This window comes from Temnothorax longispinosus, chromosome 11, assembly GCF_030848805.1.
Source record: "Temnothorax longispinosus isolate EJ_2023e chromosome 11, Tlon_JGU_v1, whole genome shotgun sequence".
Taxonomy (NCBI): Eukaryota; Metazoa; Arthropoda; class Insecta; order Hymenoptera; family Formicidae; genus Temnothorax; species Temnothorax longispinosus.
Window position 1 is genome coordinate 4,681,485 of NC_092368.1, and position 19,762 is coordinate 4,701,246.

The following is a 19,762-nucleotide window of genomic DNA, read 5'->3' on the forward strand; positions in this document are numbered from 1 at the left end:
ATATATAAAATATTTACGGGAAATATTTACGAATCCTTCCTTCGTTTTAGCGACCGCACGTTATTTCCTCTTGCTGACAAAACCAAAAATAGTGTTCGTGAATGCCGAGTCGGCCAAGTGTCTAGCGCAGGTTGTCGAAGAAAACAATCTGAACACCAAGCTAGTAGTGTTCGGCGAACTGGCAGGCTTTGAGGATGCGTCTCTGACGAGCGTCTTGCGTTCTCAGGACGCCGCAGGGATCGACAAATTTGAGTGTGCGAGGCTGACCAGCCCCGATCATATCGCCACGATCGTTTGCTCGTCCGGTACCAGCGGCTTTCCGAAAGGCACCGAGATCAGCCACGCGTCCATGATCAATTACATGGCTCACGTCAAGATCCACGACCTCCGAGAACACGTGTCAATGTGGATGCCTTCTATGCGTTGGTACTGTGGTCTGTTCATTATTATTAAAGCTATTCTGGATTGCTCGAAGAGGGTCATAATTCCGGATTACGACGACGACGAGAAGATATGTTATTTCATCGAAAAATACGAGGCAAGTGACGAGAGATTGGCGGATATACTTAATTGCATATTAATGACAAATCGATACATCGTCTCTCTAGCACGTATCAATAATAATGATAAATTAATAAATGGTCATCAGATACATTTTTGTGAATACTCGTGCAATTTCGTGTGTACTTTTAGCGAGCGATCGTTCAATGTATCGGTTATTTAAAACGCTTTGTAAAGCATTCTTTTAATGACGCGCGCAGCTCGACGTAGAAATTAATTACAAGTTTATGCGATGGAGGTTTTAATATTTGGCAATATCACCTGATTTACCATACACTTTTCATCACGTAGCATCCACGTTATTATTTTCATTTGGGGGATATTCTTGCAACGGGGGTATTTCACACGATATTACCCTCGCGCGTTTGCGTTAATTTATGTTAATTTATGTCGCGCGGCGAATTTGCTAAAGGATAACATGGGCTCGAATTGAGGCGCATCTACAAACGGGCGTGATAGTTGTACCGCGTGATTTATTGCCTCGTGCAGGGGTAATACCGCGGGAGCGTTCGAGTTTAACGGCGCGGGCGTCGTTTTGCATTTAGGTATCCTGGTTTAGATGCGATTCCTGCTTCCCCATTCGACTAGTGAAGTTCGGCATATTAAGCAAGTACCGACTACCAACATTGAAAATCCTTTTGTTTGGCGGCGCGCATTTCCGGGGAGAGCTGCAGCAGACTCTGGTGAAACTTTTGCCACATACCAATGTCATACTGAGTTACGGTAAGTCCCGATAAAGACTCTTATCGAGATGATAAAACCGTGATCGTTATCGTAGTCCTATTTCGTTTATCGATCAATGATATCGATCAATGATTAGTTACACAATGCTAGTCAATGTTTCTATTTAAAATACATCCGTTGGACATGCAACGTGAAGGAAACTGATTTTTAAATTGCCCGCAGGAATGACAGATTACGGTGGATTATGCGCCCGTCAAACGAGACACAGTAAACCGGGCAGTTGCGGATTTGTGTGCGAAACAGGACGGTTGAAAGTGGTCGATCCTAACACGGGAGAGACCTTGGGGGTCAACAAAACCGGAGAAATATGGGCCAAATCGTCATACATGATGAATGGATACTACAACAATCCCGAAGCCACAAAGAACGCTATCGATTCGGATGGTAAGTATGAAATAGTTTGACATTTGTCATTATTTAGAGCAGAGATTTTAATTAATAAAATATACTAATATATATAAAAGCGATAATTTCCACGTTATATAAAAAATTACAAAACTTTAATATGCCCAACGTGTGTAATTTTCAGGATGGTTGCATACTGGTGATCTTGGTTATTACGATGACGAGGGCGAAATCTTCCTCGTCGACAGAATGTCGGAATTCATCAACTATAGAGCCATCAAGATATCGCCCGCGGAAATCGAAGCTTTGATTCAACAACATCCGGCAGTCCTCGAAGTCGCCGTAGTGCCAGTGCCGCATGCTGTCGAGGAGGAACACGCCATGGCTTTTATCGCGAAAGTACCCGGTAAAGAGGTAATCACTCTGACAAATATTCGCAATGCTTATTTAAATATTTGTCAATTGTTCTTATATCCTATGTGTTCTCTTAATCTGTTTATCATAGGAGATCTTTTGGATTAGCAGAAATGTCGGTCCTTTTTCCATAATAATATTAAAAATAATTTTCATCCGTCTAAATTTTTCTACATTAAATTATTAGCAAAATAATATATTAAACATTAGACTAGTAAAGTTTAGAGTTAAGTCCTATCTTTCATCTCAAATTTCCTGTACAGTTATCAAATATTTTGTGTAATATCCAAAGTTCACATATTTTATTAACTTATTCTCTTTTTCAAAGAAGAGATTAATTATAAGTAAATTTTTTATATTGATTTACATTTTATAAAAAAAAAGATCGACTTGCATTTGTGCGCGCAGCTTCAATTTACTGCAGGCCCTAAGTTTCACTGTCTTGCTCTACATACGTTACATTACAATTCCTCACGTAAATTTCAGGCGACGGAGCACAACATAACCGACTTGGTGGAGCAGAACATGCCGTGGTACTGCAGGTTGCATGCGGGAGTTAAATTCATGCAGAGGCTTCCTCGCACGGCTACAGGGAAGATCGCTAAGAAGGAACTCAAGCAGATCGCTAAGAGTTATGCGACAAATTAAAATAATATTGCAATTATTGTCATATTGCTGTTATATTTAAAATATATGTACTATTGTGGTAGTTACTGCCTTTTAATATTTGAATGATTTAAAATCGTTTAGTCTTTCTGTAATAATATTTTATAGTATGTAACACAATAATCTATGTGTACTACAACATAATGTGAAAATTCTCTTTATATACATCATATAATATCTAATAAAGTAATTTGATGCAACCATGCAGTGTGTTATAGAGATTCACCCTTTATCAAATTTATAGAGTATCGTTTTATCGCGTACTCGTGACTCATGTGTATTTGTTAAGTGATTATCAATGAAATATGATATTACGATAGTGTCATGATACATTAGAATACGTATCGCTATATACAGATTTATAATAAACCAATTAATAAAGCGATATCAGATAAACGGTTTCAATAGAAATAAACGATTTTCTGAAGAGCTGCACATAAATTGATTGCTATTCGTGTATATATGTATGTATGCATAAGCATAATACAAAACGCTATTCACAAATATAAAATGGGATTTAAAAAATAACTTTTGATATTTATTTTTATCGCTCGTTATCGTGAAACACAAATGAACAGCATAAGGTGCATAGGAAACATCGCCAGATAAAGTATCGTTATAAGCTTACAATTGAAAATAATGGAAATCTTTGTGGAAACGTTAGAACGAAACCCAAGAGATTTTTCCGAACGCGTCTTTGCTCGTCTATTTCGCTTGTCATTGTTGAGGGCGGATTTTTCCGTCGCAAGACATTCATGTTATATCGTCCCTATTACGTACGTCTGAGTACCACGATGTAACTCAGTATATGCATTAAAAAGAGAAATTCGAGCGAATCAAGAGGAGCTCTGTGCACAATACTGCAAAATACGTTCGACCTGATTGCTTCCAGTATAAAGGAGACAAAGAAATAAAATAAAAGTGAATTTTCTTATTCGACGAGAATGTGACAGCGTAAATGTACGGCGTGATATAATGCACGACTGCATTAACAAGTACTTGAAGGATTGCATTGCACTATAAGACACAAGCAATAGAAAGATGCATACGAGACACGATTAAAAGCCGATAAATTATATTTATCATCGTATTTTATATAATTAGCATAAATGGTTAATAAACGTGTATTAAAGTTCTCCATCGTTTAGTAATGCATTTGCAAAATTAATGTCAATTGCAATGAACCTCGTGGAACAAAATAATCTTTCCTCGTTTTAAAATATATCGGTTTAATTATTTTCATACCAATAAATAAACACATACGCCCCAGCATGTTTAATTTCTTGAAAATACTTGAGAGAAATGCACGCAAAGTGGCGGTTGCCGTGGTTATACCTCCAGTAATCGCCTTCAAATGTAAAGTACGCAAAACTGCGGCGAAGTTTTAATATTTGCTTTACGGCGTGTTTAGTCCGGCCACGCTCTCTTCGCTCGACAAGAAGAAAACTCAACTAAGTGTTCGCAAGTAAGTAAACGCGCGAGGCTCAAAAAGAAGCGCGCCGAGATAATTTCATTCTCTCGCGCAATCGCCCAGCTTTAAAATCAAAGTGGTTCAGCGCACCACGGCCGGGCTAGATTAAATAAGTCGGATTTAATTAAGTTATTGCGGCCCGCGCGGAACTAAAACAACCGTAAAATAAACTTCACGTCGCACGGTCGTCCGTGATTAAGAGCAAGATGATTACAGGTACCGGTTACAGGAAGAACGCAACGCTCTTCGCGCGAAGAAATCGCACCACAGTCGGTCTTCTTTAAGATAAATTTATCGTTTGCAAGTGACGGCCGAGAAATTGATGGAGCCGACGTAGGGAAATCGAGAGGATTTCTGCAGACTTCACGAGAACGTTAAATTCATCGAGACACTACCGCGTACGAAAAATTGATAAGAAAGATTGAAACAGCTTGCGCGGAAGATTCACCGATAGATTCAATAACTGTGCAAAAATACTACTATTATTAATTTATGAGATTGTATTTAACACTATGCAAAATATGTTCAATTTGTTTATTAATTTGTATATCATGTAATATCAATATTCGTAATTGTGCAATATTCATCACTCATACAAAATATCTCTTCATATGCAATATTCATTTATACAAAATATCTGTTTAATTAATGAAAATGGCTATTTTATCAGGTGTCATCGAAAATTTATTAACATTTTAATCTTGATTCTTATTATACAATAAATAATTAAAATATCCCGAATTTTATATGCTATTGAATTAAACATAACTTTTTTATTTCAATCAAAATTAATTTTTAATTATTCAGAATCATGAAACAGAAATATATCTTTGAGAGAAAGGCTGGGTTTCTTTTAAATATATATAAAATTCTTTTTCTTTTACTCTCTAAATTTTTTCGAGTGAAATATCATTCTAATCGAGTGGAAATTCACTTGAGCAAAGAGTGAAAATTGAACATATCTTATTGAGTGAATATTGACTCAGTTTGTCGAGTATAATTAAATCACACTCGCGCGCTCGAGCGAAATTTGACTCGTGTATTTTAGTGAGAACTTGCACTCGATCAGAGTGCCTTTTTTAGGTGTCTGATTTTGCTGTTCGCTCGTTCTTAGAGTAAAGTTTTACTTAAAAGGCGAACATGTTTCCTAAGGCTCACCACATAGCATTTCTACCTGTTATTTTAGAACGTTGATTACCTATTGATAAACTAACTAATAGTTAATTATAAGGAAAAACGAATCGTGAAGCCGCGAGTTGCGGTCGCACGCGAGGAGGAGGCTCTTCGTCGACATCAGGACGTGATGCACGACGATCCTGTCCACGGGGAGGCCCGCGAGGCCGTCGCGGCTACGATCTGCGCCCGCGGAATCACCACCGTGCGAACATGACCGCGACGTCGGTGACGAGCCTGACGGCCCTGACGGTGAGCACCTGGGTGTGCGACCAGTGCGACGGCCAGAAGCCGGGCACCTCGATCCTGTGGAAGACCGTCAAGGTCTTTCAGCAGCACTACACGGAGAACTTCGTGTAGGCGATACTGGACGACCTGGGCGATCAGCTGACCGGCTGCACCCTCGTCGTCGGCGGCGACGGGAGGCCTTAGCAAATTAACCTAATCAACGTTTTAAAATAACAGGTAGAAATGCCGTGTGGTGAGGTTATATCAACCTTAGAAAACATGTTCGTCTTTTAACACGATATTCACAAAATCCACGCACTAATATCCACAATTCTTCAAAATCTTTAGGCAGACAAACACAAATATACACGTAAGTCCGACACGTCACGTCTCTTGCACGGGCTACTCAACTGACATGAGCCACGTTCAAGTAAATTTTCACTCGTGTAATTCGAGTCACAGATTTCACTCGCTTCGAGCGAAAATGAGTGTAAAGTCACTCTGTGAAGAGTTGTTGATAGTGCATTCCCTCAAGTCAAGAATCAAATTTTCAATCAAAAAAATTTAGAGAGTAGAAAAGAACCAGAACTCCATCATTTATATTGAGATTTTGAAAATACAGATATTAAGTTAATAGAAATATTATAAGATATTAAAACATAAAATAGGTTGCTCAAAATATCTAGAAAATAATGTTATACGATTCGAATGATGGTTGCTGCCATAAAATTACTAGGAAATGCAACGTGCTTTTATCTCGGTTTAATATTGCTATCTAATTTTAAGACTGACATTTATAGTGACATATAATGCAATGATTTTAACCGAGTAATCTAAATATTTGATGCATGCAGCGACAAATATGATATCCTAAAATCTAACTAAAATTGTCTATTCTCGCTGGATAGTCAGAGGAAGAAGAGAGGAATGTGACAACAGCGAAGGACAAAACTACGTAAAAATGAAGAATCGAGAAAAGATGCGGCCATAAGGGTGAGAAATATGACATTTCACGTTAGTGTATTCGACAAGAGATCACGATTCGAATAAGAGCCTCTTGCGAAATCGATTTTTTACAATCTCACTGGAATTACATCGATAATTACCGGCGTAATTATCGATAAATACATATCGCGCAAATTTGCTGACAATAACAAAAACAACTGCATAAACGATAAGATACGTGATAGCAATAAAAAAATCTTCGTAAAGAGAGATAGATGGCTTATCTTGAGAGAGTGTTTTATAAGCAAGAGTTCTCAAAAACTCTTAATCGAAACTGGGTTTCTGATTTGCATCTAGAAGAAAAAGAGATATTTATATAAATGTAAATATAAATATAAAAGTAAAAGCATTAATTTTTATAATAATTCTAATAATTATACACGATCTGTCCTAAAAGTTCGAACTTTATTTAAAAAACCAATTTTATGTAATTTTTGAAATTTTATTTATTATTTATTCAAAATACGTTCTATCTGAAGCAATAATCTTTACAGCGTTCGTATAATTTCAGGGAACATTTTCAACTTCAAAACAGAAAATAGCTATACCGAGTGGCTGAAGCATGCATATGGTCGGTATTCATGGTCGCATCTTAATTTAAGACCGTCTTAAGTACAATCGTAAGATGTCATAAACTAATCACAAAAGCCGTATTAGCATCTTAAGACATTACTTAAGACGATCTTAAATATAAGATCCGACTATGGCCGGTATTCAGTCTTCAAGATCGTTTTAAGTAATGTCTTAAGATGCTAATACGGCTCTGTGATTGGTTCATGACATCTTGAGATTGAACTTAAGAAGGTCTTAAATAACTATGAATACCGGCCTATGAACCTTTACTTGAAAGGCCAAAACCTACTTTCTTCTGACGTCACAGCAAATGAATAATGTAACGTAAAGAAACGCAATTCTACATGATCAGAAACAAAGTGTCATAACAAATAATTCCATGTTTCAATAGATGGTCTAGTTGTACAGTTAGAAATAAAATTAAAAAATTTTTGGAACAGATATATGTCTTAAGTTGAAACAATAAGATTAGCAAATAAATAGCAAGTAAAAGTACTTTTAATGATATTGATAATGACGCGATTCTGAGAGACAGAATATTGCAGCTAATCTAATATATCGTTATTGATGTTTGGCAAATTCTACAGATTGCGAATTTATGATGAATGCACAGTATCAATAATACCTAGTAAACATTGGAAAACTAGATAAGATTTCGTTTGTTTCCTTGATTTCTCAATAAAGATGACAACTGGCTGAATTGATAATCAGTGTTTTCATAGTGATTCAAAATATTATCACGATAATCGATTTGTTCGATCAAATTTTCTAATCGATAATTTTAATATTAGGTGAAATGTGTGTGTATTAGTATTTAATATAAAAATATAAACATTTGTACATAATATAAAAGAATGTTTCATTATTAGGATCCGTAAAATTTGTCACATATTTCTGTAATAAACATAATCATATTATTCATACTAAATTCCGTAATTTCGACATTATTATATGTTCGACGTTATGTTCTCATTACAAATTTCTGCAATGTTGCAATATTATCTCTCATAAAATTAGAAGATAAATAATGTATTTCATTAATCTTCATTAAACCGTCAATTACTCATACTTAAACCATTAATTAATCTATTATTTACAATTGCCCCAAATAACTAATTAAACATATGTGCTTGAATTCTCTCGCGGATAGAAGCGTTTGCTATAATTATCTAGTATCACGAAAAACCACTTGAGAAATATCACATTTTACGCATCAGTAAAATGTCATTTGAGAATGAACGTTTATACGAGGCAATCGAAACGACATTTGTCAACGTTGTCAGGAAGGACAGTAGTAGCTCGCGAATGCAGCAGAAAAATTTCACAACCGCTGCGCACGGCTGCGATAAATTACCGTGGCGTCGAATCGGCGCGATGCATACAGCAGCGCCCAAATGCAACTCCGTTTCGATAAGCGTATTTTTATCGCCCGGCGCAAATGCATTTTGCAAACCGCCGAACGGGAATTCCTGCGACCTCATAAATTTATTATGCCGCCGAACAAAAATTTTCGAATAATTCGGTGCGGCCCGTATCTCTTGCGAACGTGCGCGTTTCAAAGTTAGATATTTATAAAAGATAATTGTGTGTGTGTGTGTGTGTGTGTGTGTGTGTGTGTGTGTGTGCGTGCGTGCGTGCGTGCGTGCGTGCGTGCGTGTGCAATAATTTAATTTAATTTAAGTAAAACGAATATATACACGATTTCACATAAAGATACACGATAACACATAAGGGAGAATTTTTGCTTTTGCTACTTGTTTATACTTGTATGCATATAAATATATTTAATATTTGTCAACAAATTAATAAACGGCGATACGAGTCAGGCGCGGTACGTGATGGTGCACAAGTAAAGAAATTAATAGTTACAGAAGTAACGAATTACAATGTATATAATATACATATTATACATCTATGCCAACTTGATAAACTGCGCGCTGATTATTTGTCCGACTTGAAACACAGCTATCGTTGAAACAGTAATAGCTTTCCTCCCCGGAATTAAATCGACGCGATTTAATTATTTTTTTTAAAACTGTAAAGACTGTATTGCGAAAAATATTACCTCAGCCAGGATTCGAACCTAGAACCTCCCTCATTCCGTAAAGGGCGTCGTACCAATTCGACTACCGAGGCATGTGGTAATATTTATTGCAATGACCGGTTAATAATAGTTACAAACGCATTGTTTTTAGCCTGCGTAAATTCAAATATGTAATTTAATATTTGTACTTTCATAAGAGAAATGCCTCATAACTATGATGCTTTCTAAAATTTCACACTTCCCCCAGAAATTTTAATTTTCTTTACTTTATCCATATATTCTTGGGTATATTTAAAAATTTTTCGTCTGAAAAATTACATTATAGTTTTGTTCCACAAGGAAAATGTAATGTATATATGGCAACATAAAACTATTCTAATCTTTTTTCGAAGACAAAAAATAATTTTAAAAAACAACTTAAAAGAGTACAAACTGTAACAAAGACATTATCATTCCACGTGTCGTTCCATTATTAAAAGAATAATTTGCTTCTAATTTTCCTATGCTGTGCTAAAGTGAATACAAATTAGCTAATTTATGATTGACCAAGAATTCGATTACAGGTTTGATTGTACATTAAATAGTGGTGGGATATTGATAAAAGCCTGATACAAAAGCATTCTGCCATCGATACCACGCGATAATATATTGTCCACGTGCCAAGCTGCGATTACAGTTGCCAAGAAATCTCTACAGACATGACGATAACCAACGAAAAAGCCAACAAGCAGGTAAGAACGCGTTATGGTAAAAATGATCGGAGTGACATTTGCGTCAGTGAAATTATTATCACGATATACCTTCGCTTTTTTCCAGTATGTACCGTCGTTCAGAATCGAGGATAACGTATTGATTGGCGCGGAGGAAACTCATCCAGGATGCACGAACATCGGAGAACTGATTCTCGATAAATTGAGGAATAAGCCGGATTTTGTCGGACAGGTACCGTCGCATGAAAATCTTATGATTGATTAGGCTCCATTGCGTTCATAGTTTCGTAAGTTTCAATTAAAATTATTCGATTCAATAAAACTAAGCAAACTTGGAAATGATATAGGTGATAAATAAAAAGGTAAAAAGATCTTTCTTATAATTTCTCGTATCAATTGATGATTATATAGATTATATTGGAGTTTACATAGATATAGTATTGTGTGTGATCAATAAACGTTTAAGAAAAATTAAGAAAAAAAGAATATTTTATGAATAACATAACGTCGAATAAAAAATAGATTTAATCGATGTAAAATTTATATATGTAAAACTAATTCCATTTTTTTAATTTTGTGAAATATTTAGATAGAGATTGCTCCGGGAAAAGAGAGTACCTACGCGGAAATGAAAGAACGAAGTATCAAATGTGCCCTCTGGTTAAGAAAGCACGGTATCCAAAAAGGTGATAAAGTTGGCATATGGACTGGCAATCACATTGACACCTACGTACCAGTATTCGCAAGTTTATATGTTGCCGCGATAATATGTCCGTGGGATGACAAAGTATCGAAAAGTACGTCATTCCTTATGTAAATATATAATTAACTGACTAAATAACTTATACAACTACATTAATTTAGCTATAATAAAACTATAAAATTTATATTGTGTTCTCTAATAGAAAATACAATTGCTGAACTGATCTTTAAATAATAATTGGCAAAAATGTGACTGTTAATAATTTAACTATATATAAGTATCATCATTTTTCAGTGTCGGCGCGGTACTGTCTGTCGTTAACGTCCCCGAAAATGGTTTTCGCGGACGCAGAGTCAGTCGAGAATCTGGTGGAAGCAGCAAAAGAAGAAAATCTAGAAGTTAAAATCGTAGTTATCGGGAGTTTACCAGGATTCGTGTCTTTGACGGATATTCTTCAAGATCGAGTCAACCCGTCAGAGATCGATGAATTCCGTTGCACCGTAGTCGATAATCCTCATGACACAGCGATGATCTGTGCTTCTTCCGGTACAACGGGTATGCCAAAAGGAACTGAACTGTCTTATGTGTCCCTTTACAACAGTATCACACCCATCGAAGAAATTCATATGATCAATGAAGTAACATTAACTGTACCTACGATACGATGGCACTACGGACTGACTGTGCTGTTCGAACTGATTATGTCGAACGCGAAATGGATTATTGTTTCAAATGAAGTAGCTATGGACAATGCGCAAATATGCAAAGTTGTTCAGGATTATGGGGTAAGCTTGAGAAACAAGTATAATAATTCAAATAATGGAGTAATAATTCAAACTGATATTAATTCTAAACAATGCCTTTTAAGCAATGTCTTAACATATTTCGCGAAATTGAATCCAATTTCAAATTCTTTATTGTACATATTTTTAAATATGGAAATATGCACTCAATAGAAATCATTCAATCTTTCATTAATATTACAAAGTATAATTGTTTAATATCGTGAATTATTTTTTTAAATATCAATTTTTGTTACGTATTTAAAATTTAATATATAAATATTAAACTTTATTAAAAACTCTTTTTCCAATTTTTTGCTTTTTAAAAATATTATTTCAATTCAAAATATTGTTTATTTCTTTATCTGCCGTCAAAGTTTAAAACTAATTTACTTACTATTTGCTTGTATTCATCATACTTGAAAATTAATTTCTTATTATTATTATTATTATTAAATAAAAGCAACTATTTAAGACAATATATGCCTTTTTCATTTTCTTAGTCAATAAAACATTTTTTCTAGTAACTAATTTTTTATACATATTCTCAGGTAACATGGTTAGGATGTGATATTTCTTTTCCGAATCGTGTACTCAAATACAACATCTTACAAAAATATCCTATGTTGTCTCTGAAAAAGCTCGTTATAACTGGTGGGCTACTTACAAAACAAACACAAGAAGCTATCGCGAAAATGTTGCCTCATACCCAAATATTAAATTGTTATGGTAAGATAAATTATATTGATAAATTAGAGCCCCGTGAATACTATGGATATATGATTCCATGCAAACAAAAATATTTTATATTATTATTTTAAAAGATGCTTACTAAAATAAAATATTATTACGTCAAGCTATACAAAGTCTTTATATAAAATTATTCAATTTTTCCTTCTAAAATATTTTTAATCATCTGAGAATATTTCTTCAGGCTTGACTGATGCCGGGGGATTGTGCGTGAGCCAAGCGAAAAATAGTAAGCCAGGTTCCTGTGGTTTTGTGACCAAGGGAATACGAATAAAGATAGTGGACGAAAAAACCGGCCAAGTTTTAGGGCCTAACGAGAGAGGTGAACTTTGTATAAAATCGGAATTTATAATGAATGGTTATCATAAAAATCCAGAAAAAACTAAAAGTGCTATTGATTCAAATGGTTAGTATATTCAGACAAATAAAATAACATCTGCTTTGATGATATCTTTGAATATTTTGTTATTACATATATATGAATTTCATTTAGCTATAAAAACAATTATTTTGATCAACTTTTCGTGCTCAATATAAATTATTACCATAAAAAATATGTTTCTATGTTATAATGAGATTGCCATGTAATATAAAAAATATCAAAGAAATTAAATTTCATATATATAAAGTAACCTAAATAAAGTTTTATTTACGCATATAGGCTGGCTGCATACTGAAGATATAGTATATTACGACGAGGAAGGTGAAATTTACTTTGTCAGCAGAAATTCGGATTTTATTAATTACGGGGGCATTAAATTATCACCCGCGGAAATAGAGGGTGTACTTGAAACTCATTCTTCAGTTCTCAGTGCCGTGGTAGTTCCAGTACCAAATGAAATGGATATAGAACATCCGATGGCGTTTATTCAGAAAGTAATCGGAAAAGAGGTACATCATAATTGCCTGATATTTAATTTAAAAATTTTGTTTTCCTTAAGAAATATATATAAATCTCCAAAGAAAAAGCTTTCTTAAAAATATATAAATAATTATATATTTTATATATAATAAGAACAAAATATTACTACTTATAATTAAAAATCTTAATTTTTCATCAAGATTATTACAACAAAAATGATAATTTAGATATATCGTATCCAACATTTTACTTAAAGATTTGAAAGAATGTAGAAAGATTGATAGAATATCAATTTATCTTTCAGGTAACAGAGGAGGAATTGCATGATTTAGTAAAAAAAAATTTACCAAACTATTGTAAGCTCGTAGGAGGGATCAAATTTATGGACAAGCTTCCACGTGTTAGTACTGGAAAAATTGATAGAAAACAATTAAAATTATTGGCACAAAATTATGCCAATTAAATTGAAAAAATATTATATATTCAAAGATAAAAATAGATATAGTATAGTATAAACTGTCTTTAAAAGAATGTGTGTGTGTGTGTGTGTAAGCGATAAAAAATGTTTACAAAATAAAAGTAAAGATAAAGATAAATATAAGTATTATTGTTGAAATACATCAGTTAAACTTTTAATATATATAGATTATTCTTTTCCCACTCCAGCTCTCAAAGATTATTTCCAGTATTATCAAATTAAATTTGATTGCACTTGATTCATATCAGACACATACATAAAGTTTACTATCTTTTAACTGCTTTTACAAAAAATTTATAAAATCAACTAAGTTTCATCATCAATTTATACAATCAAACTTCTCAATCCAATTCTTTTTTGAATGTATTACTCGTATATTAAAACCAATGTTTCCTTCTTTGAATATCATTCTGTCGTCGTCTTTTATATATATAAAAAGCATGTTTACAATTACTCGTTCTATAAAATTTTACGGTGTAGAGACTGTAGAGAACCTTATGAGAAATAATAAACTAACAATAAGTATATATAGGCTCTCCTGAATAAATCAAATAAAGGAAAGTGAGAGAGGCAATTTTGTTTACACGCTGAAGATGACACAAAAAAAGTGTCGAAACGTCTGAATATGTATTAACTAATATATTTTATCTTATTAACTATATTTTGATTGCGCATTAATTACCGCGCGTGGCTCCGATTGCCTCTCTCATTTTCCTTTATCTCATAAAAAATGTTTCTAAAAATATCTATCCAAGATTGATAAAAACAGATAGTAAGACATTGGGGACCTGGTTAGTGGACGTATGTGTGAGTGGGTGCGAAGAGCGAACGTAGCTTAGGATATTGCTAGCGATTGCGGCCACAGATAGGCTTTGAGTGTAGGATAGAGAGAGAGGGGAGGCGAATAGCGGAGGAAGCGATAAAAGTGGAGGAAAATAGCGAAACACGAGGAGTGAGGATTAATCAAAGGGGTAAAGACACGACTAGGTGAGAGGTTAGGATAGAGAGAATTCGTGCGATTTATCGGGCGTACGGCATAGAGTATAGAGTACGGCACAGAGTAGAGCGGCAAATGAGCGGTAGCGAGCCTGAGGCCTGATTTTCTAACGAGAAACGTATGCGCAAACTCTGCTCTAACAAAAAGGTTGTAAATTGATTGGCTATCGCACAGTTTTTAGCCAATAAGCTTGCAGCTTTTCTGTTAGAGCAGAGTTTACGCATACGTTTGTCGAAAGAGAATCAGGCCCCTGGGCGTATGATTGACTGCGAGATAGGAAATCGCGGGAAAAGCAAGGACGTACTGATATAACACCGCGCGGCATATAAAATAGGAGATAGTAAGACATTGATAACGTGATTTCCCTCTATCTCACAATCAGTCCTATTACTCGTTTCCGAGCGTGATGACTTCTCTTCATTGTGTTGCGCACGTGGATTATACACATTGTGATTTCCCTCTATTATCCTATATTTCAAGTATTGTAAAGTGGATTTTAATGCATTGTACTCCCTCCAGAAACTATTTTTCTTCAAGAAATATATCCCCACTTCACAAATTCAATAGTAAGTTTCTTTAAAGTGACCTATATGTAGTACCTCTTCCTTCTAATTCTACGCTGTCTGCCCGCCCGTGACAAATTTCAGGTAACAACTCCAATCATATTTCTTTCTTTTTATCTACAACACAAAAGCCTGATAGTCGTAATCTAAAACCCATGTTTATATACATTTCCATGTATATAAGTGTTTAAGTGGACAAGACAAATAATAAAACAAAAACGAACAAACTCAAATCATCAGTGATCATTCGGTCGTCGTGAAAGTAAATACGATAAAAATCATTGTATAATTTTTAAAAATGTGTGAACCGAACACAACGGCTCTTAAAAACAAGGTATAATAATTTATACTTTTATTCTTTATTTAACAGTGTGCTTTCATTTTTATTGCACGTAATAAATCTTTGCATTATTGTTATATTATTATTTCATTTATTTGCAAATCTGCTATCTTTAACATTTCTGTATTCATAGATATTTTTAATGTTAACATTTGCTTTTAAAAAACAAAGAATATAAAGGGGATTACGAACTAAGCAAGGTATGCGTGCTAATAATGTATTAATAATTAATATATATATTTCATCGATTTAGTAAGTGACGGTTATGTTATATCACACTGAGGATGACCTCATTATAGGTCGAAACGTACGTAGCATTATTATATAGCACGCATACCTTGCTATTGGTTCATAATCCTCTTTATATTCTTTATTTTAAAATTTTCGAACCTTTTTGTTTTTAATTGCTTTTTATTTACATTTATATTTATATTTATATTTATATTTATAGTTTATATTTTATAATTATATTAAAACTGTTAATGTTTATAAATTATAAAAACGGTTATTGTTACATTGTTTTAACAATAATTTTCTGATGAAATTTTGTATCATGAAGGAACCAAAATTAAAGCGAGTCAAAGATGACATCTTACTAGGACCAGAATTTCCAATACATAGAGAATCTGTCAATGTGGCTGAAACGATACTAAAGACCTTAAAAAGCAAGCCTGATTGCATCGGCCAGGTTCTGTACAACTTGATATTCTTCAATTGCATTTAATAACTTATCGTTATAAATGATTACCATGTAAATTGTTCGTCTATAGGTGGACGTTCTTACGGATCAACAATATACGTATGCCGAAATGAGTGAGCGCAGTATTAAGTGTGCGCTTTGGTTGAAGAAGCAGGGCGTAAAGCCGGGTGATATAATCGGTCTTTGCACCGACAATAATCTGGACGCGATTATAGTATTGTTGGGCATCATGTATTTAAACGGCAAATGTAATACGTGGGACCATGAACTCTCCTTAAGTATGTAATCTTGCTTATTATCGCTATTCCATTACAACTATGTCCTAAAAGATTATATCGTATAAAAATATATGCATTTTTAACTATATTTGTCTCGTACATAAAGTAAAAGAAAATTTAAACTTAGATTTATAAAACGTTATTTAGTAACATATATTTTAGAAAATTACAATAAAAGTTTAGAATTTATATAAAGTTTGTCAGATTCGCATTTTCTTTTGAAGAATTAAAAAAAAATCGATATAGTGTAACTTTTAACATTTTTCAATTAATCATTTATTTATTTATATTTTAGCGACGGCACGATATTTCCTCTCGTTGACATCACCAACCATAATTTTTACGATTCCGTTGTCAGCCGCGAATTTAACCGAAGCAGCGAAGGAATTGAAAATGGATGTAAAAATAGTGGTCATTGGCAAACTAGATGGATATGAATCAATAGACGATATCTTAAGGGATCACGATAGTCGCGAAATTGTCGAATTCAAATGTACTCCGATCAACAACCCGGACGAAGTTGGTCTTATTGTTTGTTCTTCGGGTACTACGGGTATGCCAAAAGCTATTGAGATGTCGCACTCTGCTATGCACAATCGTCTTCTTTCTATAAAAGTTAAATGGTTGAAAGGTCACGTTTGCATGTTTACACCGACATTACGTTGGCAATACGGCGTTATAGTTGCATTTAAGGTCATTTTGGCATATTCACCGAGAATTGTTGTACCAGACATTGTGACAGACGATAATGCGATTGATATGTATTGCCAGCTTATCGAAAAATATCGAGTAAGAGAAAAAAGAATAATTTCTAAGCAAAACTAGTTAAAGTTTAATGTTTAATTTCGATGGAATTAAAGTTAAAGAATAATGTGATTTTAATAATTAATATTATATTTCACGGTAACTTTCAGGTAACGTGGTTTGGTACTGACCCATTTATTCTAATCCCGTTGGTTAAGACGGACGTATTAGAGAAATATCGATTGTCAACATTAAAAATTATAATTACTTCCGGTGCTATTTTCGCAAAACAACACCAAGAAGCATTGAGAAAAAAATTACCACATGTTATAATTAATAATGGATATGGTAAATCATCAAATTCAATTTACAAAAATTACCTAATCAACCTTTTTTTATCAATTCAGTTTGTTTCTGGTCATATTAAAATTTATATATAACAAATTTTCCAAAAATATCTATCACAGATATTTCTTGCGTTTCTTAATTAATTATAACTATGTTAATTAATGAAATATTAGACATTGATATTAAAAATTAGATAATAATAAATACGTTAAATTCCGATTCTTCAAAAATGCTCTTTACTCGAATAAATTAAGAAAAAAAACATTAAAATCTTAATAAAAAATATAAGTAGATACCTTGAATTTATTTACAAGAATGCGAGATATCAATCTTAAGCTTTTGCTGTTAATATTACGTAAATATTAATGCTTTGTGCTAGGAACTACCGATGTAGGAGGTGAACTCACTGATCAAGATGAGCATAGTAAACCAGGATCTGTTGGTTATCCCGTATTTAACGTTCAAATAAAAGTAACAGATACAGAAACAGAAAAAATCTTGGGGGTTAATCAAGTTGGAGAAATACGTGCTAGAGCACCCTCTGTAATGAACGGTTACTATGGAAACCCTGAAGAAACCAAAAAAGCTTTCGATTCTGACGGTATGTAATTTAAACATTCAATCGAAATTGTCAATTAGCAATACTAATATTTAAATGACCAAAAACTGCAATAGAGAGACAATAAATAGCTAAAATCGGCAAAACGTTTCAGATTGGTTATGCACCGGCGACTTAGGTTACTACGACGATGATGGAGAGGTCTTTATCGTTGGTAGAATATCAGAGTTCATTAATTTTAGATCAATCAATGTCTCGCCCGCGGAAATCGAAAGTGTTTTAGAGACTCACCCTGCAGTATTCCAAGCGGCGGTAATAGGAATACCTCATGAAATCGATGAGCAGCACCCAATGGCTGTCGTCTCTGTAGTGCCACCTAAAACGGTAAGTGTATTGCGATCATTTTTAATTATATTAAATATCAAGCATTTAAAATAATAACTTTTTTGAGATTTATATTAGCAGACATTATATTCATTTATCAATTTATCTTCTGTTCACAGATAACGGAGCAAGAGCTTATCAGTTTAGTGGAAAAGAATCTGCCAGATCACTGCAGACTCCGAGCTGGTGTCAAGTTCATGGATGAACTTCCGCGTACAATTACCGGTAAAATCAGGAAGAAGCAGTTGCAAAGTATGTTCGCGAATTAAATTGCGTTAAACTATACATATACATTATTAAAAGATCATATATGTAAGCAAATAATAGTAAATAATAAATAAATAATAGTAAATAATCTCCATGAGACACGAGAAACGTGATAAGAAAGATACCGATTTAAAAATCAGACTCACCGAGCATCCTGTAAAATGGAGCAGCATCCCTCACTCATCTCAATCATCTCAATGGAGAAGCTGCAAATATAAGAAGCTGTTTAGAAGACGCCACGAATAATTATTATCACAATCTTAATAATATTTTCAGCAATTATTAAACATTCCTATACCCCGTCGGTTACTATAATATACTTACAATTTCAATAGCGACGATGATAGTTTGCCGTCGCTGGAGGGGAAGAGAGATCAAGACCGAAAATTCAAGGCGCGATTTACACTCGGCACTCCCGAGATTTTATTCGACGTATACCGGCGACATTACGCGACACTACACTACCGACCCGAAGACTCTAACATCAAAGATTGTCAGATTGCGAACGGGATAACTTCGTCCTGTCGACGAGAAGAGAAGTTACGATCGAACAATCACGATTTACATCGATCGTGCGCGTTAATGCCGTTAATTAATGCATGATACGATCGCCCGATATTTCATTCGGCACTCCCGAGACTTTATTCGACGTCGCGGCGACATTATATACGCGACACTCCCGACACCGACTCGAACGCGCGGATTACTTCACGCGGAAGCCTGCCAGGGCGAACGAGACAACTTCATCCTGGTCGACGAGAAGACAGGTTACGGCGGAGCAACCGCGATTCACATCGATCATGCACGTTAATTAACGCGTAAAGACGATCGCCCGATATCTCATTCGATGCTCCGGAGACATTATTCGATACTAGCGGTACTAATTTGCCCGAACGAGTCGCTTAAGACACGTAAAATCGCCGAAAAACGCGGAGCGATCTTACTCCGATAAGTAACTGACGGCGACGCGACGCGAGCGAGGAGAGGAGCGAGAGACCGATTGCAAGATGGCGGGGCGCGGGGCGCGGGGCGCTTGGCGCGTGGCGCGTGGCGCGAGGCGAGGGGCGCGGGAC

At 34.6% G+C, this 19,762-nt stretch overlaps 2 protein-coding genes across 12 annotated transcripts in view; both read left to right on the top strand.

Annotated features, from left to right (window-relative positions):
- LOC139821540 (luciferin 4-monooxygenase-like) overlaps nt 1–13,667 on the top strand; it is a 34,223-nt gene extending 20,556 nt beyond the window's left edge. For 2 of the 4 annotated variants that reach the window (XM_071792640.1, XM_071792641.1), the window contains exons 2-9: nt 9,788–9,955; nt 10,041–10,166; nt 10,524–10,731; nt 10,932–11,422; nt 11,971–12,148; nt 12,354–12,575; nt 12,831–13,060; nt 13,336–13,667. In XM_071792640.1, the coding sequence (XP_071648741.1) occupies nt 9,923–9,955; nt 10,041–10,166; nt 10,524–10,731; nt 10,932–11,422; nt 11,971–12,148; nt 12,354–12,575; nt 12,831–13,060; nt 13,336–13,494 (1,647 nt within the window). In that variant the 5' untranslated portion in view covers nt 9,788–9,922 and the 3' untranslated portion in view covers nt 13,495–13,667. Of the gene's footprint in view, nt 1–50; nt 539–1,106; nt 1,285–1,467; nt 1,690–1,834; nt 2,065–2,550; nt 2,934–9,787; nt 9,956–10,040; nt 10,167–10,523; nt 10,732–10,931; nt 11,423–11,970; nt 12,149–12,353; nt 12,576–12,830; nt 13,061–13,335 lie in introns of those variants that run through there. The other 2 variants (XM_071792642.1, XM_071792639.1) reach the window with 1 other exon arrangement.
- A 289-nt stretch (nt 13,668–13,956) lies between these two features.
- LOC139821541 (luciferin 4-monooxygenase-like) lies at nt 13,957–18,779 on the top strand. Of its 8 annotated transcripts, none has more exons than XM_071792646.1 (10): nt 13,957–14,496; nt 15,026–15,153; nt 15,254–15,403; nt 15,969–16,097; nt 16,180–16,387; nt 16,683–17,176; nt 17,302–17,479; nt 17,859–18,080; nt 18,193–18,422; nt 18,542–18,779. In XM_071792646.1, the coding sequence occupies exons 3-10, from the start codon at nt 15,368–15,370 to the stop codon at nt 18,689–18,691; spliced, it is 1,647 nt and encodes a 548-aa protein (XP_071648747.1). In that variant the 5' UTR covers nt 13,957–14,496; nt 15,026–15,153; nt 15,254–15,367; the 3' UTR covers nt 18,692–18,779. The 8 variants fall into 8 exon arrangements, with proteins under 8 accessions (XP_071648747.1, XP_071648748.1, XP_071648752.1 ...); XM_071792647.1 differs by having other exon boundaries at nt 15,026–15,072; nt 15,154–15,403; XM_071792651.1 differs by having other exon boundaries at nt 15,089–15,153.
- Nucleotides 18,780–19,762: the final 983 nt, after the last annotated feature.

Excerpts from the sequence above, each read along its gene's own strand:
- LOC139821541 (XM_071792643.1), top strand. The coding sequence starts at position 15,368 with ATGTGTGAACCGAACACAACGGCTCTTAAAAACAAG. Across the intron at positions 16,388-16,682 it reads GGACCATGAACTCTCCTTAA|CGACGGCACGATATTTCCTC; the intron begins GTATGTAATCTT and ends TTTATATTTTAG. Across the intron at positions 18,423-18,541 it reads CTGTAGTGCCACCTAAAACG|ATAACGGAGCAAGAGCTTAT; the intron begins GTAAGTGTATTG and ends TTCTGTTCACAG.